The sequence below is a fragment of the Sorex fumeus genome, unplaced genomic scaffold, assembly GCF_029834395.1.
Source record: "Sorex fumeus unplaced genomic scaffold, SorFum_2.1 ptg000043l, whole genome shotgun sequence".
In the NCBI taxonomy this organism is placed as follows: domain Eukaryota; kingdom Metazoa; phylum Chordata; class Mammalia; order Eulipotyphla; family Soricidae; genus Sorex; species Sorex fumeus.
In genome coordinates, this window is record NW_026606100.1 from 28,009,976 (window position 1) to 28,037,208 (window position 27,233).

A 27,233-nucleotide genomic window follows, 5' to 3' on the forward strand; every position below is an offset into this window, starting at 1 on the left:
ATGTGCATACATATATGGCTATGTGTGAGTGTATGTGTGTTTAGGTATATGTGTAGCTGTATGTGAGTATATGTGTGAGTATGTATATGTGTGGCTGTATGTGAATGTCTATGTGTTATTATGTGTATATGTACACATGTGAATGTGCATGATTATGTGAGTGTGAGTATGGCATATGTGTGACTGTGTGAACATCTGTGTGTATATGTGTATATGTGTATATGTATACATGTGAATATATATGAATTGTTTATGTGTTTATCTGTGAGTATTTATATATGTGACTGTGTGCACATATGTGTGTGTGGGTTTTTTGTGGGTGTATGTGTGTGTGTATGTGTGTGGTGTTGTATGGTTTGGCTACTTACCTCTAGGACTTAGACATTGCGTTGTCCCAGTGAGTAGTAGACATGGAAGAGGGACTTTTATTGTTCTATAAAAACCATGGGGAGGAAGAGACCAGGAGGTCACCAGGGGGCTGAGGTGAGCATGGATTCAAGATTCCACAGGCATGGATGTTCTGAGCCCTACCCACTCTCCAACAGAGCTGCAAGTTGAGTCCTCCAACCTGAGAGATCTGTCCTGGGTGAAGACCGGCTAGGGCTCTCTGCAGACATCGCAGTATGTTATGAAAGCTAGCTGTGGAAAACACACAGAGAGAAGCTATCCGGGTGCCAGCCAGAGTTCAGTGACGAGGCATGCGTCTCACCTGGGTTCCAGCACCACAGGACTTGAACAGTACTGCCTCCTTGAACCCCTCGAACCCTCACATTACATAGTAGGGTCCAGTTCACTGAAAAACTACTGAGTGGCTCCTGGAGCCATTCAGTACTACTATGGAGACCCCTCAAAAGTTTATCACTGTCATTTCAAGGAGAGAGATGGGAATGTTTTGTTATACTTCTCTGTAGCATTCTGGAATCCTATGCCCCATTCTGCCACTCTGCTTATCTCCATGGCTTTGGACAAATGTCTATCCTTCTTCCCACTCATCACCAAGACTGAGCCGAGAGGCAGTTACAGAAGCCTTCAAGTCTCCGTTAGTGGGACTAAGAGCAGTGGCTCCGCTGATTCCAGTTGTTGGGGCTTTATGATTACTGTTTCTCTCTGAAGACCCTTTACAGTCTTATTTTGAACTCTGGACCATCCTAAGCAAATATTGCAATGGGTCAAAAACCCAAATTTAGTTCCTCTCAATTTAGCATATTTCCTTGGGTTTTGGATGGGGGTGGCATGGTTGGTGGCGGGGAGGTGTGGAGTAGGAGTGAATGAATGAATGAGTGGGGCAGAGCCTGGCAGAGCCCAGACTGTGCCTTGGGTGCTGAGGTTGGAGAATGGGGCAATGGACGAAGCTTTTGAAAGTTAAGGATTCCCTTGTCCTCTGCCAGCCCTATCCCACAGTCCTGGATTGCTCTCTTGCTATTTCAAAAATTTAAAGTCTGTCCCTGTCTTGGGGCTTTATGAACTCATTTTTCTTGACTTTTGCAGAGATCAGAATAGAGCTGCTCTTGTGGTTTTCCACCCTGTATGCTGCAGTGTAAGGGGCGTTGGGTACAAGTTAGGGAGGTGACTCAGCACTACAGACCTGCCAGGTCCTCTCCATGCCCACCTCAGGAAGCTGAGAGGCTCCCTGGTTCCAAAAGTGGGGAGAGGGCTCTCAGGTTGAGTCTGCCAATAGCCCCTGCTCCATAGGAGTGTGCAGGCTCAGGGCTCTCTACCCAGGAATACTCTCTGCTCTACTACACAGAGCAAGGGGACTTTTGGGAATTGGGATTCTGGCAAGCCAGACCCGAGTCTTACAGCCTCCAGTCCAAGATCTTGCTAATATTTCAAGGTGACAGCTTTTCCAGGGTCGTAGAAGAATTGAGACTTTCTCTTTAAAACTACAATGGGAATGTGTTCTGAGCCTTTGCGATAAGAAAGGAGAAAGAAAATCATTCCCGCAGACTGGAGGTGCAGAAAATCACCTCAACAAAAGGCATAGACTTCTCATTATACGTTATTATGCTTTCAAACAGACATTTCTGCAAGCCCATTCTCTGGTTTAAAATAGAGTGGTTCTTAAATCTTAAAGGATCTCAGCCCTCTCTTGTTTTAGGAAGAGAAATCTTCCTTAAAATGGTGGGAGGGATGGGATTAGCTCTTTTGTTCTTTGCACCTTGATGTGGCCCAGAATGCTGAGTGTCGCACAGGCTGTCTTTGGGGTGGAAGTGTGTGAGGGGGATTCCCTTATAGTGATCCCCACCTATTTAGTGACTAGGCCCCACAACAAAAATTACAAAACCACAACAAATGTCCTGTACTAAGATTTTTATGGAATGTGATGTTGTAGCGAGTTTCTTGATATCCTCTGCACATGGCAAATGCATCTTCCACGAGATGATTGTGATCTTGGATGTGAAGGACTCCGAAGATAGATTTCTGAAATTCTCTCCTCCCCTTTGATTAACCAAAACAAAACAAAACAACTAAAAAAAAAAACCCACAAGGCCCCGAGGAGAGCAGCATTTAATACGCAGAGAAAGACCAAAGAAGCAGGAACCACTCCTTTTGTGCCAGCTTAGAGTCCCAGTGAAGTCCTGGCTCTCCTTTATAGGGTAGGTTTAAAAGGTGCCCAGGAGGGTCTGCGAGTCCGACTTAGAATCTACAAAGGGGAAGGCAGAGGAGCTGTGAATCGCCACTGAGCTTGGTGGACAATTGAGCAAGCTCTGGTTTATTCCCTGCTATTGTGCCTCTCCATGCTTCCTAAGGAAAATGGGGGTTGATATTACTAACACCTTCAGGGACTAACGTGTAAAGCAAACTAGCTCCAGGACCAAGGGCCACTCATCATCTGGGGCTCCACAGCTATGCCAATGTCAGCATGGAGAAAAGATTTTGCTGCCCATGCAAATTTGAAGGTGTTATTTTGGGAAATAACATCGCTGTCCTCTTCTCTCTCTCTCTCTCTCTCTCTCTCTCTCTCTCTCTCTCTCATCTCTGCTGCTTTCTTTGTTCCTTTGGACCCTCCAGTCTGGCCCCTGTTGCGCCTTCCCTCTCTCAGACTTGAGGCTTGCAGGCGATGCCTGTGGTCAATTCAGTACTGACTGCTCGCTCTTCAGTTGCATGAGCAACTCCCTGACCCTGTGCATCCTGCCCTCAGTTTCCCACCTCTTTATTTACGACAGCATGCACCTCTCGTGGACTATTCCTCTGTATCTACCACAGCATGCACCTCCGGTGGGCTATTCCTCCGTATCTAACACTAAGCAGGTCCAAATACAAGTCTCTCTCTTTCTCATACTAAGAGAAGTCTGATGAAGTAGGTGATAGAGAAGAGGTGTCAGCTTCCTTCCTGAGCGTCTAGGTTGAGACTCCCCGACTGCTCTCTCGCCTCTTCCTCCTCCTGTCTCTCACCTCAGCCTTCAATGTGCAGACTTGGCTGTGAATAAGCCTGGGCCCCAGCATCTGAGTCACCCCCCCGCCCCGCCCCACCGCCCTCCTTCTGTTCCACTCCTTCCACAGCAGCAGAAAGGGTTGGGATCTATTAATTGAGCCCTAGCATCTTGTCAAATCTCTTTCATCTAAAACAGCATCTTTCTGCCCTTTATGCTGAGAAAGAAAATCATTTCAGATGCAGTTTGTTTGCAAAAAAGACACACACACCACCTTGAATCATAGAGGTTTTGATCAAGAAGGGCAAATCATTCTGCTTATCATTCTGTCCCCAGATGAACTGGGGGCTTCTCATGGCCCCCCAACTTCCAGCCCCCAGTCCCCTCCAGAAAAGCTTGGGTCTGTGCTCAGTGATGCTGGTTTGTGACAGCATGGACCTGGGCCTCTAAAAGCACCAAATACAGTTTTTGCCTTGTAAATAAATACTGCCGAGAAGTGCACAGCTACTTGGGAAGAGGCAGAAGGACTGGCTCCACTGAGCCTTACAGTGATGACCTTTGCTTTTCACTTCAACTTTAAAACTTGGTTTTGATCAACTAAAGCATTAAGGGCTTACCTTCAAGGGTTCTTCTCATTCCCTTCAGTTTTGAGACAAGTCTAATTATTTGCTCTGCTCAGTGTATCTGTGTGAATGTATGAGTGTGAGTTTGTGTTATGTATGTGTCAGTGTGTGAAGGTATGTGTATGTATGTGTGTACGTATGTGTGTGTGTGTGCATGAATGTGGGTATGAGTACGTATGCGTGTGAGAGTATGTATGTGTGGATATATATATATATACGTGTGTGTATGTATGTGTGTGTGGATATGTGTGTAAGTGAATATGTGTGTACATATATATGTGTGTGTGTGATGAGAGAGAGAGAGAGAGAGAGAGAGAGAATTTCATGTGCTTTCTCTGTGTAAGGAAATGCCCTCCCTCACAGCTCCATGACGAATGACGATTGCTTTCTGTGGTGCCTCATACATTGTTCTTCACTCAGTGAATGTTGTTACCTGATTCCCCTACTAACCTTGGGGAAATCTGAATTCACGGAGGCATAGAACCTTCTTACAAAATCTGGAGTATGATTGCAATTTTACTTTTGAAGGACCCACTTCCCAGAGGAATAGCCAGTGATTGATGCCACCCTCAGAAACCCAGATGTACGCTCTCATACATCAGCCGGGCAGGTATAGGAACAGCTTGCCCAGCGGGCCAGTGCTGACTCCCTCACCCCACTCACTTCCCAGTGGGAAGAGAGGTGACAGGGAACCCTGAGCAACAGCAGGGAACAGACAAAGGAGTGGAGGGAGAGGAGGTCTGAGCTCCTGTCTTCACCAAGGGCAGCAGCCACAGGTGGTGGAGTGAGTGCAGTGTGGCAGGGCCGTAGGGCCTGGTGGGGGAACAGTTGTCCTGGGGACCAGGTGCTCAGCTGGTTTTCCTGCTGGCGCACATCAGTGGAGACACACAGCTTGGCCTGTGCCTTCCTCTGGGGAGAGGAATGCCGGTGGCCTGCACTTTCCCGGGATGGATGAGATGTATGGAGGCTAAGCTCACGCACTAACACCTTGGTCTCTTCAGAGGGTGAGACTACACGGATTCCAGCAGGATGGGGTGGCAGCGACTGCTGTGTACAGGAAGGCACTACAAGGCAGAGGAGTGGAAGGCAGTCCAGCGCAGTAGGTCGTGAGCGTTAGGCTGGTTTATCGGTAGCGGCAGGCCAGAGCGTTGACGTTCTTGACCACGTAAAAACCCATGCTGACTGGAGGGATGACCAATGTCCGGCCAGCCCGCAGTGGGCGGGGCTTCAGCTCTGGCAGGGTGCCGTCATCCACCATCACTAGGGGCTGCCCATTAAGCTGCACGGACCTGCGGTGGGGGAAAACAGCAAGGGCCGCATTAGAGAGCAACGCCACAGAGTTTTGACCTCAAGCTGAAGAGGCTGCCAGGAGTTTCCTCTTGAACCCAGTTCTTTCGTTAATCTATGAGACAGATTAGAACTGACCTCAAGTCACCTTTCTAGTGCTGCTCTGGAGGCATGTACAGAGACATCAGACCAACTCTCCCTTTCTGAGACTCAGTTTCTCACCCAGCATTTCAAGGGAGCTTTGACAGAAGTGACACAGTGAGGAAAGAGCTAAAATAGGCACTTGGAGTGGCCATTCCTCTATCCTCTGGCATTCATCCTTCCTGTGCACTGACCACGTCCAGCCCTGAGGAGGATGCCAGAAACACTGCATGACCAGTGCAAGACAGAGGAAACGGCTCACCAGCTCTCCTTGGCCTGAGGGTTCAGATAGAGTATGTCCCTGCTGAACCCCATGGTTCAGTGTCTAATCTGGCCATCTATCCAGACTGAAGCACAGTTTTACAGTAAGTAGAAAAGGTCAGGGCTGGGCCAGACATTGGAAGTAAAGTTGGGAGTAAGGAAGGAAGGAGACTTCCTTCAGAAAGTCAACATCGGGGCCACAGAGAGAGCACAGGAGGTAAGGCACTTGCCCTGCATGCAGCCAACCCCAATTGGATCCCTGGCACTGCCTATGATCCCCTGAGTACAGCCCAAAGTGGTCCTTGAGCACAGAGCCAAGAATAAGCTAATTACTACTCCCAATTCTCCCCCAATAAAATCAGTATCACATAATAAGGATGATGAGGCCTGACCTAACCTCCCCTGTGACAACACTACAGTGACTGCACTCAGCTGTGAAGAGAACACAAGGTTACACGTTGCTGAAGAGGTCTTTGTTTGGGGTTCCTCATGTGCTGTGAATGATAGACTGCTTGAGAGAGAGATAATCAGACTAAGTTCCCATAGAGCAGTAAATCCCCAGGGAAGAGTGCATTGTAAATTGCTCCCAACCTGGAGAGCTGGGCAGACAAGCAGCTCCAGCCTGACTCCACATGCAGAAATGCGGGCCTGACTCGGACTTGACAGGTCGGTGGGGCAGGCCTCCTCTTGTAATGACTGAGGTGAGAAGGCAAAGAGGCTTTCTGGCATGAAGAGCCAGGGCTGGCTCAGGCAGATGCTGGAGAGACAAACTGGAGAACTTATTTGATAGGATGCTAGGTATTGCATTTGAGACATTTGATATGCAAATTTGAGTGCATCAAATATGCAAATCATATAGCAAAGAGCTTTAGCTCCCTATTCCAGGGATCCCTCTGCAGACCACCTAGGGGAGGCAGGGTGAAGACAGGGGGCTCTATTGTATTTGACAAACACCCTGACGGGTCTTCACAGTGAGTTTGGGTGGGTACCTAGCCAACAATCCTCTCGCAAACATGTTCAACAACATCAGGGTCTTTCCAAAGTCGGCTACTTTCACATCCTTTCTCTAGGTGAAGTCCATCAATGCCTCCCTTCTATGGACTCTGGTAGAGGCCACCCCCTTAAGGAATTAGGTAATGCCTTTTTAGATTCAGCTGATCCTAAGCAGTCGCATCCTTGGGCTTTGGGAAGTGAAAAGCCAAGTGTGAAAAGTGTGTCTTTTGATTTCTACCAGAATAACGAGCAAGTTCTCCTTTGGGAAGAGGGTCTACTGGATTTACTTATTGGCTGGTGAAAGAGAAAATAGAATGCAGGTAGAGCCAGCAAGATGGTGAAGATTCTCGATCGATCTCTCATTCAGGAGCTAAGCCACTCACTTGCTAGATGGGTTTGGCAAAAAATCTTAACCTTGCTTTCTGCATTTTTAAAAAAACATGTGAGAAGGCTATATGGGTCGTAGTAAGTATGAAATAAAATGTATGAAAGTGCTTTGAAACATAACGAGCCATAGGAGTGGAAGATGGTGTCTGTGGCATTGTTGCCATATCTATTGTGGGCAGCTTCTGGTCCTTGTACTTGATGGCTCTGAGGCACTGTCAAGGTCCAGCCTTCATCCCTGAAGCTCTGTCTTCCAGGATGGCTCTTACAGATCTCTCTCGGCTTCCCTTTATGTCTAAATGTTCTTTCTTTGAAGGGGCATGGCTCCTATTTAACTGAGAGATGGAGTGTGTGTGTGTGTGTGGGTCTGTGTGTGTTCCTGGCCTCTGTACCTGGACCCTTCTCTTTCTACACTCTGGGTGCTACTGCCCACATCCACTATTTTGATTTATACCTCCCTGTCAATCCTTTGAAAACCTGTATCTCTGGCCTTGCTTTGTCTAACCGATGTATATCCCCTTTCCTGACCCTGAGGAACCTCAAAGTCACTGTGTGCAGTCCAAATCTCTTTGAGTTCTATCTTTACTTCAGCTTTTAAAAAAATCTTTGTGCTTTTACCACTATTTATTCAATTACTGAAACCAGCAAGCTGGGAGTTATCTGAGACTTACCTCCCAATGCCCATGTTTGGGGTCACTAAGTCAAATCAATTCTTCCTTTAGTATTTTTCAAATCTGCTGTTATTTTACTACAGGACTTGACTTCTGATCTCTTTCTTGTTCCTTCCAACACCGCCCACTTGTCACATTGCCAACAGAGCTATTTGCTGCCGTTATTGCTTCAAATTCTCCAACAAATCCCCATCCTGTCTCCTTTAATATGGATCATGAAGCCAAGGCTTCAGCTAACTCCCAACCTTGTTCTGACAGTCTCTGCCCACCACCCCACCACCTTATTCCAAATGCTGACTGAGAATCACAGTTCTCTGAGGATGGCTGGAGGACGGGCTGGCAGTTGTGAAAAGGACATCATCAACAGATGCTTGATCAAAGGTGGTTTACGAACAAAACAGTAAGTCTTGTACATCGATGAGGTAACTGCTTCTCAACTGAAAATATACATAGACTATTGGGATTAAAATACGCAAGTTTATTTAAAAGAATAGTAAACATTTTTCAAATGTAAATGTCAGCAGATGCTGCTGGTATTCTATTTGTTTGTTTTTCTTTTTCTTTTTGGGTCACAACTAGGCAATGCACAAGGATGACTTCTGGATCATGCACTCAGAAATTACTTCTGGCGGTGCTTGGGGGACCATATGGGATACTGGGAATCGAACCTGGGTAGGCCACGTGCAAGGCAAACACCCTACCCGCTGTACTATTGCTCCAGTCCACTGCTGGTATTCTGAAGACAAAAGTTAAGTTATAACTTAGAAAAGTCCTAATAGTTTTATTGGGGAGGAAGGGCAGGAAGAGCGATTATGTGTCCTTTTCAAACATGTCATTTTGAAGTGACAGCGATCTGTGATCTGGGTGGGTGATGTAATTTGTTGATATTATAAAGAAATCCTCATACTTAAGGCTGAAGAGATACAACAGGGGTTCAAAGGTGCTTTGCCTTGCACATGGCTGACTTTAGTTCAATCTCCGACAGCACATATGATCCCATGAGCACCACCAGGAGTGGATCCAGAGCAAAGAGACACGTGAAAGTCCTGAGCACCACCAGCAATGCCTCCATAAACAAAGAAACAGAAACTCTTATACTTAAAAAAAAGCCAACATCTTTGTGCAGAATTCATGCCTTGCACTTGCATTTCTGGGTCCCTATAGCACACACCTGGTTCTCTGTCCAACAAGATGACAAGTCCTTGAAGGACTTTTGTTGCTCCTCTGGGAAGAACTTCTTTGGCACTGGGCTGGGTAAGGGTCCCTGTACCTGCTCTCTCTTGTATCCCCCAAACTTAATATAACAGCCACTCTGAGTTATACTGATTTACCAGCTCTTTCCTCCACTGGGCTCAGTAAAAAAAAAAAAAAAAAAAAAAAAAAAAAAAAAAAAAAAAAAAAAAAAAAAAAAGGATTTGTGTCTTTTATCCCCAAATCCTCAGCGTCTAACACACGCTTAACACAAAGGAAGGATGAAATATTTTTTGAAGAAGTGAATGAAACTTTTAAGGCTCCTATCATGATTTCTACTCTCCCCAGGTTTCTCCAGCTCGACAGAGGCTCCCCGAGTGCCCTCACAGATTTCATTAATGTACCAATTACTCTTGCTCTCAGTGGCTCTGGAGATGTTAGATAAGAACTGAATTATCGCTGATTCTCACAGTCACTCACTAGATACCTTATCCCAAGCTGACACAAGGCTATTGATCATTACTAGTGTTTTTCATCTTTGAAAATGATCTATATGGCCATCTCTTAGCTAAGCCAACAGGAGTTAATTCTGTGAGACCTTGAGTGCTCGTACGTCCTTATCTACAAAGTTCCTTCATTATAAAGATGGACTGTGTGCTTTATCACCTTCGTTCTATTTTTCCTGCTTATGTTTTTCTTTTAATATTTACCCTGTTACCCAGTGAAGTCATATCACACTAAACATTACAATAATCTTTCACATTTATGGATTGTCCAATATGTATGTTTGCACACATAATCACACTCATGATATAAATCAGCAATTATTGAACTGTGCAAAAGGCACCATGCTATGACTTACTTTAACTATTTGAGTTCTTACAACTGCCACCCGAGAGAGGTGACAGCACCCCTATGTTACAAACAGGGAAACTGAAACTAAGCAGGGTCTGAAATTCACTGAAATCATGGAGCCAGGAAGGGACACAGCCAAGATGTTCATGGATGCCCTTCATCATAGGCTCTCTGATCCCTGCCTTGTGCTCGCTAAAGAGCCCTGAGAGGCACATAGGGCAAGTTTTATTATTATTATTATTATTGCAACTCTCCTATTGAGATGGGGTCAGAGAGGTTAAGTAGTCTGGGCAAGGTCACAGAGCTAATAGCTCAGTCTCCAATTCAGGCCTCCTGACACCTCTTTCGATCACTTCATGGTGATCTTAATTCCAGATGGCACTCCAAAGGATTGTGTTTCTTTCTTTGAAAACCTTTCTTATCATATTTTCATCACATTCTGGGACCTTCTTACTGGCCCATGACTTTTCAAACCCAATGCCAAATGATCCAGCCTCTGCTGAATTACTCTCTTAATCCCCAGCCTGCCTGCATGGCTGGGGGCACTGAAATTATCCAAATATTAGGACAACTGCATTTTATCACCATCTGTTTTCACAAAGTCTGAGTTACTTTGCAGCTCCTACACTTGTTTTCTTTCTGTTGCGTGCTATTGGAAATAGGATTCAATATCTTGATTAGAAGTCATCCCCCAGGTCTCTGGTCTCCATGGGAGATTCTTGGCCCGGTCAACCCTACATTCCCCTGTTTCTACACACCTGTCTATTCTCTCTGGATCCCATGTCTTATCATGTCTTACTAGTTATGGATATTGAAGCAAGCGCTAAGGCCTTATCTCAACTGTTCCAAGGCCTCGGGCCACAAATAAACACAATTTGTGCCAGTCCTAAAGATAATTTATTGGATTCTGGGATCATGTGAACGTTTTTTAGGAGTAGATCAAGGGGGAACCTATATATTATGAGGAGCATGTTTGGGAGCTGGTGTCGAGTTCAGGCTGTTTATTTATTTTAAAAACGATTTTATTTCATTTTTTTTCTTTTTTAAATTTTTATTAGTGAAACACCATGAGGTACAGTTGTAGACTTACAAATTTTTGTGCTTGGGTTTTAGAGCCTTGAGTTGGGAGGTGAAAGAGGAAGTAACTTGACCGAAGAGGACAAGTTCCATCCCTGCCACTTGGAAGAAGTGATTTGACTTCTCTGAGCACAGGTTTCTCCCCCTATAAGCCAGACTAGAAGAACACCAAGATTCCTTGACCATTTTTTTGGGAGATTGGGGGTGTTACCTTGACATAACGGCTAGCCTGAGGCAGAGTTTGATGCCAAATTGAGAGTGATCTTGTACAAACAGAAACCAAACACCAGGGTCACACATCTCCAAGTTCAGAGGCTCTCCACTGATCGCAGCACATGATTCAAACCCCTCCTAAGACCCATAAGCAAATCCCTTACCTACTTTTCCAGTTCCTGAGAACTATTTCTGTTCTCCGTCACCTCCCTTCGCTTCTCTAGTCATGGTTTCCTGTAATCTCAGGGGTTTTGAACATGTTCACTCTGTCTGGAACCTTCTCGATGACCCATGCTCCAGCCACATCCTGCTTTACTCCCTTCCAGCTTCCTCTTCCTGGTTAACTCCTACTGTCCACACCTCTCCATGTTTCTACGATCACCTGGCTCCCAGGTCTCAGCACTCATCCCAAGGAAGTGAGCCTCTAATCAATCGCCCATCTTTTTCTGCACCAGCCCAGAACCCCTGTCTGTTCTTCCCACCTCACACCCACATCCACTAACCCACATGACAGGTGTGTCACAGGAATGGATGTGAGCACGTGGACCAACACACTATAACCCAGAAGGTAAACACGCTGCATCAAACGTCACCGAGGTCTATTCCTGATGAGCAGGACATAGGTAGATATAGCTCCATTCTGCTCTGGTCTCAAGTTTTTGGCCACTGAACAATGAGTGACAGAGGGAGGAAAAAAATGTATGGAGGGTGTGGGAAAGAAGAAAGAGGGAGAGAAAGGCGGACGCATAAGAATACGTGTGCTTGTGTGCATGTACACGACCGTTCTCCTGGCCCCTAGCTAGGGCCAATGTGCTTGCCCCATGCCACTAGAGGTCACTCTTGCTCCACACAAGGATGGTGCAGCGTGGGCTTGGCCCTGCAGGGCTGCTTCTGCGCCCGCAGCCGCACTTCAACAGGGGACAGCTGAGTTCCCTGAGCTTGGTCCTCCCGAGGAACAAACCACAGGAACCGTCAAACAAAAACTTCCTTGCGGTCCTCTTAGCAGGGGACCCCACCTGCAATGTTCCTGGTGTGAAGGAAATGTAGCGAGGCAGGCTGCAGTTCCTGCCGAGAGACCTGCCATCCGCCCGCCCGGGTGCTGGAGGAGGGACGTGGGCTCAGGGTCAGCGCGGGGCTCAGGCAGCTGGCCCAGCCCACCTGCCACGCTTCGATTTGCTCATCACAGCCCCCCCACCCCCCACCAGGCTCGGGTAGGGTTAGGAAGCTGGTGCGTACAACTTCCTGCCTGCCCTCACCAGGCGAATCAAACCGGGAGCCAGCTGGGGTTAGAGAACCACAAGGTTCTCTCTCTCTCTCTCTCTCTCTCTCTCTCTCTCTCTCTCTCTCTCTCTCTCTCTCTCTCTCTCTCTCTCTCTCTCTCTCTCTTCCTCCCTTCCCCTCCTTTTTGGGTCACACCCAGCGATGCTCAGATTTATTCCTGGCTTTGCACTCAGGAATTACTCCTGGCTGTGCTTAGGGGACCATGTGGGATGCGGGGATCGCATCGTCCAAGGCAAATGCTCTCCCCTCTGTACCATCGCTTCGGCTCGGGGTCCCGCTTCTCTTCCCTTGCTTGGGAGAGGCTGTGCATTTAGGGTCACTTAATAAAGGGGTTCCACTGAAATGCCTCTCCCCTGCATCAGCCCTCCCTACTCCCCACTGCTGCACACAAAGCGGGAGTACGCAACAGTAGATTCGTGCCCAGTAAATCCCAGCTGGGCAAGAGCTGCAGGGGGCTCCCAAAGTGCTTCTCAGGGTGCCTCCCCATGGGGAGGGTTATTCCCCCCCACGAAGTGTGTGCTGAAGCTTTCCTCCTATGTGCTTCGGGCCCCACCTGGTATCTGTCCCAAAGTCTGCTCTTCCCTCACCAATGCTGCAACTATCTCAGCCGGCCCTCATGGCTTGGCTTTAGCTGTGTGCCCACTGTGGGGATTGCTCTCATTCTTGATTTTCGATAGCACCTACTGCCGTGCCTTTCATGCCTAGGAAAGTAGTTCAAACCGACACTTGCCCAATTTCACTCCACCTTTCTGGTTTTCATGCAGTGGAATGACACTCCCATCCCTTTGTATTTTCAGAGGGGAGCTTGAAGGAGAGGAAACACTGCAGATGACTGTTTCCTGTCCTTCCAAAGCCCATGATGGGCATATGGAGTCTCGGAAACATTTTGAGGTAATTAGTTCATTTGCCCTTGTCCTATTATTTAAGGGACATATTGGAAAGACGAGTGTTTTCCTAGTTTCTGCCAAGCAGAGAGAAGAGGACTCCTATCTGCAAAGAGCGCCGACGGGGTTAGGGGCAGGTTGTCAGGAATTGAGTCTTTTCTGGTTTGCAATTAGGTTTGGAAGTCACCATGTGATCTGTGTCTCCTCCAGGTCTGGGCAATAATGATCCAAGCCGTAATGGGACTCATCCTCGTGCTTCTAATGGCTCACGATAATTCTGTACATTTGGCAGACAAGATGTGAGCTGAGCTCAAAAACCTGGATTTATTATACTGATACTGTTAATGTCTAATAGCAGAGGGAATCATCTGGGGGAAGTTTGAGTAGAAAATAAGATTCTGTGACCTTTCAAAGCTCCACGTCATAGGTATATCACCCTCCAACCACAGGACACAATCAAGCAGCTATAAAAACCAAGGAGACTCTAAGATGGGTTGAAAAGGGCTCCCTTTCCATTGTACAGTCAATGCCATGGTTTCTGACATTCCTACACGGTGTGCCAGGGGCTTTGCTCATATCACTATATTCATGTGTTGCACAAACTCAGTTGTAAATGAAGAACATTCCACTTGCTAATACAGAAGACATGCAAATGTGTGGAGAGACACAACACAGTGAAGATATGAGGAGAAAAAGAAAACTTTCCAGAGGGTTGGAGCAATAATACAGTGGGTAGGGTATTTGCCTTGCATGCAGTTTTGATTCCTGGCATCCCAGATGGTCCCTTGAACAGGACCAGAGTAATTCTTGAGTGCAGGGTCAGGAGCATTGCCAGGTGTGACCCAAAAAGCCAAAAACAACAACAATAACAACAAACCCTTCAGCCTGGATTTCAAGGCCTTCTACGTTAGACTGGCTAATTCGGTTCTAATATAACTCTCTGAGCTTTCGTCTTACTCTGCAGAGCAGACTGTATTCTCCTCATGCAAAATGATGATCCCTGCTCTGCCCTGCAGAACAAAATGGGTCTTGAACATCATAGATCTGAAATTTAGAGAGATCTTTCTGTTGCTTAGAATCAACATCTGCCTGACTTCCTATCACCACCCGCTCATCTCTTTGGTGCCTCTCCAAGTGATGCTCAGTCCTAATAAACGCACTGATTCCCAGAGTAAGAATTGATCTCTCCTTTCCTTATATTTTTACTCTCCCAAACGGATCCTCTTATGGGCCCTCTTTCAAAGTGAGAAATGAAAGCATCCTCTGTGGGAGGAAGCCAAGGTGCTGCAGCCTGAACTGTGTGGGGCCAGAATAGGTAATAGTGTATGTGAGTGAGTGTGTGTGTGTGTGTGTGTGTGTGTGTGTGTGTGTGAAGCATTTCTTTTGCAGATACCTCTATAGGTACTCTAATAGGTGAAATGAAGACAGACACTTAAGAAGGTAGAGGTGTGTGTGTGTGTGTATGTGTATGTGTGTGTGTACACTTGTGCACAGATAAAATTTCCCATGACTGTAAGATTTCCTACCCATGACTGTAAGACTGAGACTCCCTGGATATCTATTTAAGGGTATTAAATTAAAGAGATAAATATCTCAGTTTTATTACATTCTAGTATTGTGCTCTGGCATATTCTGAAAAGTGAAAAGTAAGCTGTCCTAGATTGCAGAAGCTCTATTCTCAGGTATACAGATGCCAAGGCGTGCAGTGACCGAATCACTCTTGCCAAGACAAGCTGAGATGAGACAGCTGTCAAGTGATAGCTGGCTCCTGTCAGTTGGTTCACTGTTGCCCTAGTCCTTTGTCTATAGTGAGCGCCATCCTAGCTGCTGCTGTTAGGTTTAAAACAAAACCAAACAACTGGGACCCGAGCTATGGTGTAGGAATAAGTTGGATTAGGACTTTCAGTTTCCTGGAGCTTGTGTTTGTCCATTCTGCAGCCTTTAGAAGATGTGAGAGAGAGGGAAGGCAAGACGATTTTCAGTTTGCCAGAGCCACATTCCTATTCTGCTTCTACCCCTTAGTCTAGACTCAACAGCGTGGAAACATGTTAGCTTTAATCCTGAAGTCTTCATTAACCAATGTTTCCTTTGGGTCATCTGAAGCAGAATGGAAATCTCTGCCTGCAACCAGAGCCCCCAAGTAAGTGGAGGAGGGGAGGGGAGACCACAGCCTTGATGGACGGCAGCTATGCAGAGACATTCCAGCTGCTGCGAATAAGCTGGAAGAAAACGCGTTCTGGAGCTGAGAACAAATGGAAATCTCTAAGAAAATAACAGTGAAAACCGTGGATGCCTAAACAACTTGGTTTAAGATGTCAAGTCACTGTAAAATAGAAAAGCATTTCCTAATCCTCTAATCTGCAAGTGATCTGTATATTACTAATCTGGGAGTTTAAACAAAACAAACAATAAAGCCTTGGGGAGCCATACACATCCTTCCACACAGACGCAGAGAGCCTCCAGGGCCCTGTGGCATGTTCACACCTTGGGTGAAATGGCTCAGTGCCTGAATGAAAAATGGAATCTAGGGGAAGTCAGAGATGCAAATCAACTAGAAATTTGTCCCTGTATTTTCAAGAGGTGTGATGGCTCTCAACTTGGCCACATATTTGAATCATCTGGGGAGCTTTTAAAAAATACTGATGCCTGGGTCCCAACCCAGAGAGTTTTGTTTAATTGGTCTGAGATACCATTTGGGCATTGTTTTTAATTTTAAAGTTCCCCAGGTAATTTGAAGCTTACCACAGGCTAGGGCGTGGAGGTTTAGGGGTGAGAATCAGGGGTGGGGGCTCAAAAAAAAAAGAACACTCTCCTGGAAGGGGCTGCTGGAATGTGCTCTGCATGAAACCCTATCACTAACAGTATTGTAAACCACGGTGATGAAATTTATTTCAATTAACAAAAAAGATGATTGGAATATGTATGCAACTTTGACAGTACAACCACTGATTTCTTTCTGATAGTACTTCAAAATGTACCCCAACTATCTTAAAGAAGCAAATATTTAAAATGAAACAAAAGAGAAACTAGAAGATAATAAAATATTTATGATTTCATACACACACACAAACATACACATGTAGAATGCAAAAAGATGAAACAACAAACCACACAAAGTGAGACAGATTTAACTATACAGAAGGAGAAGATTTCTGTTAAGTCAAGATAATAGCCTAAAAGTGAAACTGTTGGAAGAACAGGAAACAAGATATAAGGGGAAAGATTACAACAGTATGATAGGTAGCAAAACGAAGTTGCCTTATATTAGTAAAAGACTTACAGGTTATTAATATTCCAACAGGTTATTAATATTCCAACAGAAAGATAGGCAGACAGAAATCCATAAAAGTGATGTTACTAAAAGACATGAAATTTAATTTTATTGACCTCAAGAATATACATTTTGAAATACTGTTTTTTTAATTTTGAAGTTAGCAAATATTTGAAAAATAATACTGTTTTGTTGTGATGTAAGTGTAGTAACAAATTACATACCACTTTGACCTCTACAATAAATCTGGTTTTATGTAAGAAAACATATATTTCATCATATATAATAAGGTTATATAACAAAAAATTCCAAAATGAACAGAATTATGAAACCAGGCATTTGATGAACAGCTGATGTTGCTAAGAGTGGAGATTAGAACTCTAACGGGAGGAGGATATGCTGAAAAAGAAGGTATAAATGTATCCTACTTAATTTTTCTAAAGCAAGGATAGCAAAGGGAGAAAATACCCTTTGGACACATAAAAGGAGTTGATCTGTCCCACAGCCAGAGTTGTTCAGTACTGGGGGTGGGGGGGATGACTCATGGGACAACCAGGCTCACTAAACAGATAAAGACAGGCTAGAACATCAGGATTAATATAGAAGAACTTCCTGATCTCTAAGGGTACTTCCAATTTTTTTCTTCCTAAAGTAATTTTTTGAACAAGTGCAGAATGTTTATAGAGTGGTTTATTTTGAGAATAAATTGATTTAAATGATTCCAGACAAGTGAAGACGATGGAAGACTTCAGGGAGTACATCTGGTCGACCAGAATTTGAAACCTCCAGGTACCAACTAATATTGGCAGTACAGAACTTAACATTTAGATGCCTTGAGCCTACTGAGACAAATGGAGTAATGGGTCATTAGTTTCAGAACACACGGCTTGAGGGTTTGTTTCTGAGTGTGTGATTGCAAAGTCTTCATATAGAATTTGTAATCTACTTTTACACTATCATTCCATGTCCAAAACCAGAAATGATGCTTCTTGTTTTCAGAGAGAGATATTGTGGTGGCTCAAGTGGTGGTCAGTTCATCCCCTTTTTCACACTAGCCAAACTCTAAATCTAGAAATTAAGGATCATAATGTGCTTGATTTCAACAGGAACATAAAGTTATTTTTAAAGTCTTAGCACCTGGGAGTTACTTGAGTATTTTCAGAATCTTTCTGTTTGGCTAACATCAAATGACACCTCTCTAAAAGCATGTGGTTAGATGCCAATACTTTTCTTTGATACAAGATTTAATAAGGGTGAAATCAAAGCAAAATTTATATTCCAGGAGGATGGAAAAAACAAAATCTATGGAGAAAAAGCAAATAAAAAGATATTTAGTTCTTCATAGAAGAGGCAATAAGAATGTTGGTTCATAGGAGTCTTGAGATTATTTCAGCTAAAATCATGGCAACTAGAGGAGAGACTCATGCAGATATAAAATCTAAACATTTAATATGAGACTTATTAGACCCAAAGCAGAAATGCTAATCACCTTTCAAAGGCACCACACATAGGCTACTTCCTGTTAGTTCTTTCTAATTATAGAGATGAACTTTGAGGGCAGGAACCCGAGAATATCCTTCCCAACATCCCACATTAAATAGACCAGGTGATGGGATGGCCTGGCATTAGAGGGGAACTGGAGACATTCTGATTTGGTGTATTCACATTCAATTACATTCAGACTTTTTTCCTAATTTGCCTACTTAGTCTTTCTGAATTCTATGGATATAGTACCATATTTTCCCCAAATGTAAATTTCCACTGTAAATTACATGGCTGAAAGGGAATAAATTGCAGATGGCATAAAGTAGAATCTCAATATAAATTGATAAGTGATGGAAATAACTACCATTCAGATTCCCTGGGTTGCCTTTTCTGCCAGAACATTTTCCTGAGAGATATCCTCTGTGGATGGACTCAGTGAACAGCAGGGAAGCTGGCAGAGAATACATATGGGATAAACATAGGTCATATAAACTGACCTTTGTAGCCCTCAAATTAAACCAATTTACAGTCAACCTCAATATGTAATTTTGTTTGAGAAGACAATTAAAAAAATAGGGAAGTCTCCAAAATTTTTGAGTAAAAATCTGCTTTTACTAAAATTTTGTAACTGGGAAATAAAATCTGAGCATCTTCTCAGAGAAGATCTTTTAAAAAAGCATCTGAATTATAAATCATGAAGAAAAGCTAATGAAACTAGGAAGAGTTGGCATAAAGGCGACAACACAGTTGAGTAGACTAATCTATTCATTAGGAGCCTAAAATGGAATGAAGCCAGGCTGTACCCTGACCAAACTCAGTATTTTATGTTGTATATTTGTCAATCTCTAATTTATAGTTTTTATATTTTTGCATTGTTCGGGTAGCACAGTGTTGAAGAAAGCTTATTGAATTTGGGATCAAGAGAACTGGATGCAAGGTACTTTCTCGATCTCTAAAGAGTTGTGGAACTTCAAATCACCGAAACACCATTGAAATCATGAGACCTAAACTTTAACAGCCTAACTTAAAACAGTGCCTGTCAAGAGGGCAGACTTGTAGGGTAGGAGGGTAGGAGAGGGAACCTGGGAACACTGGTGGGGGGAAGTTGATACTGGTCGAGAGGTCAGTGCTGAAACATTGAATGTCTGAAACCCAATTGTTAATAACTGTAAATCATGGTGCTTTAATAAAATAAAATTTCAAAAGAACTTTGGAACTTTAATAAGTCACTTATTAGGCTTAGCTTCTTAAATTATAAAATGGTCTATAGTCTACTTTCAGCATGCATCTCCCATCCTCAATTCCTCTTTTGAAAACCACAGCACCCAAAAGGAGAGAGAGAACAAAAGGGAATGCCCTGCCACAGAGGCAGGGTGGGATTGGGGGGATGGGGGGTAGGATTGGGGGGATGGGGGTGGGAGGGGTACTGGGATCAGTGGTGGTGGAGAATGGGCACTGGTGGAGGGATGGGTACTTGATCATTGTGTAACTGAAACCCAAGCACAAAAATTTTTAAGTCTACAACTGTACCTCATGGTGTTTCACTAATAAAAAAAATAAAATAAATTATAAATTGGAAGGGAGGGAGTAATTATTCTACTTGCTTCATGGTAATGTGTAGTTCATAAATGAAATAGTGGTTCTAAAGACTCTTTGTTCCCTCTAAAGTGCCACCACCCATGGGAACAGTGAGGTCTGGTGCTCTTATAAAGGGAAGTGTTCAGAGAGGATAAAACTGTGAGCACTTCTTCCCTAAAGGTCTTTAAATGAAGAGCATTTTCTGGTCCAGATGGCTGAGCCATAGACTCTCTGAGGGCAGGGAAATGAACCAGAGTACCTCCAAATGTCATTCTACCCCAGGATTCTTCACATCTGTTGGTTCCCTCAGGTCAGTGTGTCAGAAAAGAACCAATGTGATGAAAATGGTTTCCTTCTTTTCTAATTTTTGGATAATTTTCTCTCCAATTGGAATTGAAGAAGACACATAGGCAAGAATACTGGGGTCCGACTAAAACACCTGCTCTTGGTTTGATTTTTCCCTAAAAAGTGGGTCCCTTTACTAATATTTTCTGATGTAACTTAATTTATTTGGCCCCAATTCATGTTCGTTTTATTTTTGTTGAAAGACATCAGGGATACTTACATCTTGGGAAGAACAGATTCCTTAGAGGACAATGTTTATTGATTTGTGATGACATGAGGTGTTGGATAAATTCTTTTCCTTGTCTTTTCCCCTTGACTTGTTCAGTCTTCCTCTCAGACAGGCAAGAAACTAGGGAGGAATCTGCTCACAGAGATTTCCTGGAGAAGAACTAGCCTGTAATAACCACACTTCCTCGTATGGCCGTTAGTGATTGAAGAGGTTACTTTGCTCATGACCAGATCAACAGGATCCAAAAGTGAAGTGTGGGGGCTGGGAAGGGGAAGGTTAGGAAGAGGAATAGAAGAGAATACCAGTCTAAATTTTAGAGGATAACTGGAAACAGCAGCCTTTAACTGCAACCTCCCACAGAAAGAGAACTCTCAGAAAGCCTTTAAAATGGCTACTCTGAATAATTAGGCCACCTCCTGCGAAAGTCCCCCTTCACATGGTCAGACTGATTAGGCAGGTAGGCAGTGAGGGAAGTCCCTCTCCCAAGGCAATGGCAGTAAATTTTCTGGGAAGTCATAGCCTGACCTTGCTAACCAGGAACTAAGGCCTGATAAGACCTTCATCTGGAGCCTGCAACAGACCCAGAGAAGGTCAGGCAGAAACAAAAGGCCAGGAAAGGAATTTCAAAGAAGACCATCACCATTCCCAACCCCTTGGTAGCCTTCTTGGCAATGGACTTTGACCTATGTAGAAGCCCCAAGTGGGGGCAGGCTGGAGAAACCTGATAAAAGTCACCTGGAACATAGAAAGGACCCTTATAAGCTGCCTGAGCCCATGTGCTGCTTGTGCCCATGTGGACGAGCACATCTCCCCTCTTGAAATGTGCAGTTTCATGCTTTCATGTCTAATGCTGGGATGTGTGTAGTGGCTCTCTCTACTCTTGGATAAGCCCGTGTTCTCTCTTGAGCATGTTACTCTCTACTCTCTCCTACTTTCTCTCCCTCCTTCCCTTCAAAACCTCCAAATAAAATCTGCTTTACTTCACTGCTTGTCTATTCCTGAAATTCTTTTCTGCGAGGCAAGACAAGAACCCAGTAAACCCTCGATCCCGGGTGGCAGAAGTGGGTGGGGAGAAAGTGACTGTCCTTCTCCTCCCTGCTTCACATGAGCCACCTGTGGGGCTCATCGACATCAAGACCAGGTGAGACTTTGGAAAATAAGTCCATTTTGAGATGAAATTTAAAAAAATGACAATCCCTGATTTTCTGTAATTTAGAATGTATTAAATCCAATGTTTTCTGTCATGCAGATTTGAAGAGAGACCTTCCAACCTACCTTCTTTATCTCCTCTGAATGATTTCTCTCCATTTTCTTCAAAGATTACTTGAAGAATACCTGCTCCAGATACAGAATACCCTTCCCATTTTAGTTTTCTAAAAGTTTTCATTCTCATATCCTCTGGGATGACTTTGTCTGGTTCCTAGAATGGGCGGACTCTCTCTGAACTAAGAGTTAAGACTTGAGCACCAAACTTATGATCAATGCATTTACTGAGATGAGAACAGAAACTATTCTTACAGACCAGATGACTAGTCGATACCTGACTAGAGGTTTCAAGGTGCCATACCTGGCATACCCAAGTTCTACGGTCACAAGGAGATACTCCTTCAGAGATTTCAAGTATTTCAAGCCCCGATAAAAATTCTAAGAGAATGGGAATTCCCTATAAAAATTCTGAGAATAGGAATTTTTTAATGCTTTCAACAAATCAAAAAAGTTTGCTGTGACCTCCCTACTGCTGAAATGTGTCATGATTACTTGCTCTCTATCTTCCTCTCCGTTCCCCCAGACAAAAGCAATTACAGGTTCCTCTGTTCCCAGAACTTTCCAACTTCTTCTGGGTGAATATGGATCCAGGCTGCAGCAAGGAATGAGCAGACACAGAACACAGAATGTGGCCCCAGAGGCTTATAAAAGAAGGAAGGAGACACTCAAGGTTGAAATCACTTCCTAGTATCCCCTTTCATGCTTTCCTGCAGAGTTTGCTGCAGTGAAACCACACCCTTCCTGTGGGACCCTCCCATCTTAGAACCACTGAGGTCTCACTCTGATTTGATAGTTAACTGAGCTGACAGCTGGATGAAACACGAAATGAGCACCTGGTGGCCCCTGCCCGGCACCTTCAGTTCAAGATGGCACAGGCCAGTGCCAATGGGGTCTAGAATAGGTGGTGTGACAACTGCAAGTAGGCTGCAGGCAACAAGACTTAAGAAGTAAATGAAGGGCCTGAAGTTCCAGAGTGAAGCAGTGGGCAGATTTGGGGTTAGAATCAAGTTCTCCTGACTTCCAACTCCAAACTCTCTTTAACAAGGCATGTGTGATAACAGGCATGCGTGGCTGTATTTGTTCTTATATAAGTGTGTGGATGGATGGGCATATGAAATTTACATTTGCAGGAGCTCCCATTTCATTCCTGTGCTCTAATTTGACTCTCACAATAATCCCATCTACTATAGGAGTGGAGGCTGATCAAGCAGAAAATGGCAGCAACTGGATCCTGATCCAGTTTCTGTTTCAGATCCTTCCATTGCCAGCATCCCTTTCCTTTCAATTGCATGGCCTTAGGGAACTTGTGGAATTGAACCCTCTTTTCCTTGTGCCTCTTAGATGTTCTTCAGAGCTTGAAGAACTCTTGAGAGCATGATGACACGGGGAGGAACAAGACCATGCAACTGAGGTATATAACACAATGGTGTCCAAGCAGAGTCACTTTAGTCATTCTTAAGGACAGGGACCAAATATTGGGAGAATACCCCTGGAAGAAGGGATGTACAGGCGGGAAATAGGAGCAGGGGGCTGAGCCCTTGTTTGGGTGAGAAATCAAGTGCATAGAAGAATGCCAGTCTCTGACTACCATTGCCTCCTGTTTGTGATTTTTCTTTCAGGCAATTATCATCAGATCTTTTTATTATAATCTTACATTTGTCTTATCAACACATCATTTAAAAATCGAAGACAGCTCCATTTTTGAAGAACATCTTTGGAGAATAATTGTTCCCTTTTTCCCCAGCTGGATAGAGTTCCAAGTTAAGGAAAGGGAGAGCAGTAACGGGCATTAGCTGAACATTTACTGTGTTTAAACTTTATACAGAAGGGCTAATTTACACTTCTTCACATGACATTTTACAGGTGAAGAAATTGAGACTTATAGTTTATGCAATTTGCCAAGGGAAACACAGTCAGAGAGTGGCCGAGCAGGAACTGGCACCACGGTCTTTTCGATGAAATCATTTGGCCAGTTTCTTCTGCACAGAACATATGATCTTCCTAACATGCTGAAGGTTCAGCTCCAAATCTCTGAGAGGACCCTGAAACCGTCACAACCCCCCGCTGAGAAGTTCCAACCCTCTGCCAGAACGGACTTTATTCACTGGCAGTGGGCAATTTAAAAGTGCTTAGGGGACTCAGATAATAAGGCCCAGTGTGAGAACTTTAGAGCTCAGAGGGCCCTTAAAGCAGCCCTGGAATTTTACAGATGACGAAATTGAAGCCAAGGATTAGGATTACAGGATTTCCCATGGGTCATACGATTATTTAGTGAAGCCGGGACAAGCACTGGTTCTCCTGCTTAGGGTGAAGACCAGAAATTCAGCACACCATCCCTGAACTACTGGGAAGTAGAGAGAGATGGGGCAGGGGGAGAAAAGACTTGAGAGAGTTCTGTTGATGTAGGTGGATTTGAGAGGAAAGGAAGTAGACACAATAGACACGTAGCCAGAAAAATGAGGCAGCATGTGAACCAAGGATGAAAATACAGAGCTAGGGCGGGCTACAGAGACTCAATAAGTGACTTCCCAGATTGTGTTTTGTTCCCATTGCACATGCAGTTGGAAGCCAAATGCAAGCCACCAAGGTTGCAGTGAAACAGCGAACAATTATAGCACACATAGTTGTGGGCAGCTGTGGGAGTGCAAGCCACCTGCTCCAAGTTTACAGCTTTGTTAAACTTGGTAAACATTAACATGGGATGGGAATGTTCCCAGTCTGCACAGCATCCCATACCCTTCCTGGGAGGCCTGGCGTGGGGAGATGGGGTGGCCTTGTCCTTGACTAGGCAGCCTTGAGCTGCTTTTTGTTGGAAGAGGTCAGTGTTGTCTACAGTTGCTCGCAGTGATGGACGGAGGTAGGGAGTATCACAGATCATATATTCATAGAGTTTGAAAGGCACACAGAGCCCCCAAGAAATATGCTTTTCTCCTAACGTACAAAGAGGCTGAGATTCAGAGCGGTGATAGGCCCAAAGTTCTAAATGTAAGGGAAGAACGGACTGAACTTTTGACCCCAGGAGGTTTACAGAAAATGACAAACAGGGAATTAATGCATTGCAGAATATTACATCTTGGAAGGGACAGGGTTTTCTCTACCTGGGCATTTAGTTGTCAGAAGACTAGGAACTCCATTAGCGTTAGGTGGATGGTAGCCAAGGATGCCCAACAGCTTGAAATGTGATAATCCCGCATAATGAAGAACTATTTTGGGCTCAGGATATGGTGGAAGTGGTCAACTACATGTCAAGGCATGTGAGAGGCTGTGAATTCAACCCCCAGCACTTGCAGTGCTTCCTGAACCCTGATAGGTATGATCCTGGTGGCCTCTAAGCACTGCTGAGAGTGGCCCCTATTTTTTTTAAAAAGTGAAATGTCTTGCCTGGATACCAAGTGAGCCTTTGCTAAGAAATGTTTCATCTAGTAGTTGACATTATAGTTGAGGAATATAAGCAAGCACAGAGAGAGAGAGAGAGAGAGAGAGAGAGAGAGAGAGAGAGAGAGAGAGAGAGAGAGAGAGAGAGACAGAGACAGAGAGAGAGAGACAGAGAGAGACAGAGAGAGAGACAGAGACACAGAGAGAGACAGAGACAGAGACAGAGAGACGGGGTGGCGGGGAGGTTGAGCAGGGAAATACAATCAACAGACCCTGATTCCATCCTGCTGAGCCCGTGAGAGATCGACAGGGCCCAAGATCCCTTTAGTAAAGGCCTAGTGGCTTCACTTTCTCTCCCTTGGCTCCTGCTGTCTCTGCTCTGGACTGGTTTCCAGGCTGGCACTTACTTGGATTTCAGGCCCTCTTGTCCATAGGGCTGCAGCAGGTACTGGTGGACGAGCTTATCCCTGAGAGTTCCGGCCAGTTTGATTTTCTTCCTTGATCGGTGCAGGTTGATGATGAAAAGTGTGATGGATCCACGGACATAGTTGTGGCTGATATGCAGAGAGAGAAAGAGCGGGGTTGGGGGTTGGGGGTGGGGGAAAATGGGAGCAAAGTGATCAGTTAGATGTTTCCAAATATTTCATAGACTGCACAGCACAGGCCCAACCCAGAAGAGGACATAGATTTTGTGATTCTTGGCCATTCTAGGCCTTCATAAACAGGAAGGTCTTTTTACTGTGGTTTCCTGCAAAGAAGATACCTACTTTCAATTACCCTATTTTTTCTTTTTGCTTAAATATAATGATTGAAGATAAAATCTTATTTTTTTCCTAAGAATGGAAGTAAAACATGATACTGAATACAAAAAAATTGAGAAACACAAAAGAAAAACATTCCTTGTATTTCTAGCATAAGAATAAGATTCTTCATATGATCATAATATTTTGAAATGATGATATTTTGGTGAGCATTATTCTAGTATATCTTAGCTTATTGCTGACAAATATTGATTGAGAGTTAATGATGGGATTTAATTAGTTCACTAAATTGTTGTATTAATTTGCATTTTTAACACAATTCTACTGTGTTGCTGCTCCTTTTTGTCTGTTTACCTTTTAAAATGACTGCTCATGTCCTCTGTCCATATTACTATTGACATACAATTATTTATTTAATAAAAAGAACAATTTTTTCTATGCATGTATGCTGCAAAACTTCTTTCTTTTTTCTTTGAGAACCTCAATTTCCTTGCATTGTATTCTGCTGTAGAAAGATTAAAACCTTCTGAGGGAAATGGATCAATCTGCTTGATTCCTGCTTTTTGCTACTCTACCTACCCCAGGACTAGAAAGCTATTCACCATTTTGGAATCTGTTTAAGTGTTCACAGGATGTTCAGAAGTCTAGGAAAACTATGTGCCTACATGTAAAACAAGTCTCCCAGCATGTATCAACAAAACTATAATGATTCCCTTTTCTCTCATAGGAAAAAAGACTTTATTTCTGAGGGGTCCCTTTGGGCCCCATCTGGATGGGTTAATGAGAGGAAACAGGAAAAAATGACCCGGTCTTGCCTTCAAAGGAGCAGTTCAGAGAAACTCTTAAGTCAGCTTTGCCCAGAGGAAAACCTCATTCCTAGCAGGAACTAAACCTCTCAGGCACTGGGCCACTCTGCTTCACTTCTAAAGGTGCGATTAAGGGTTGAGGAACCAAGTTCAGGTCAATGTGATAAATTGTTTTTATTTTTTGAAATAATACAGTTTTCAGGATTCATCCCTTGGAGAATTCTGGTCCATCCATTTGGGATCAGGGCTTGGGAGCCTCTGTGAAAAAAAGGCTTTCTGGGATATTTGGCAGACAGAGTGAGTGGGGTTGTGAACCTCTTGCCTGGAACAATCCATTCAGGTTATAAGGAGAATCCCCAATGTAGAGCTCTCTGGTTCTGTCAGGTCATTTTTCTTGTATCTGTAGGAGGGTGCATTGATGTATTTAGGCTTTTTGGATTCGTACATTGATAAATTATTAAATGACTTCTCTATCTGATCCTTCTCCTCCAGGCCTTCTTCTCACTGCCCTGAAGTAGATGAACTAGGTTTTGGAGCCAAATGACTTAGGTACAAAGAGAATGTACCTGAGCAGGCATGTCATTAGAATTCTATAAAAAGAACACCCATTATAGAACATCCATTATATTCCAGTGGAAATGTGCAGAATTGAGGAGGATACAAATTAACTACATATACTCTGGACCACAGAGTGAGGGTAAAAGTAGGCATGCATGGGGACCAATTTTGCTTAACTACAGTAAACCCTTTTGTTTTACCATCAAACAAGTTTCTCAGAGGTTAGCATGGAGGAGGAGAGCCCAGGGCTTGCATTTATGAGTTTCTCTTCTGTAGAGACAGAACGAGCCCACAGAGACGGGAGAGGAGAAGGATGAGATGTGG

The 27,233-nt window shown here is 44.1% G+C and overlaps 1 protein-coding gene across 2 annotated transcripts in view; it reads right to left on the bottom strand.

Moving 5' to 3' along the window:
• Positions 1 to 5,084: 5,084 nt before the first annotated feature.
• Positions 5,085 to 27,233, bottom strand: part of HPSE2 (heparanase 2 (inactive)) — a 652,320-nt gene continuing 630,171 nt past the window's right edge. For both annotated transcript variants that reach the window (XM_056120796.1, XM_056120795.1), the window contains 2 exons: positions 25,192 to 25,338; positions 5,085 to 5,286 (listed from right to left, as the gene is read on the bottom strand). In XM_056120796.1, coding sequence (XP_055976771.1) covers positions 5,121 to 5,286; positions 25,192 to 25,338 — 313 coding nt within the window. In that variant the 3' untranslated portion in view covers positions 5,085 to 5,120. The remainder of the gene's footprint in view (positions 5,287 to 25,191; positions 25,339 to 27,233) is intronic.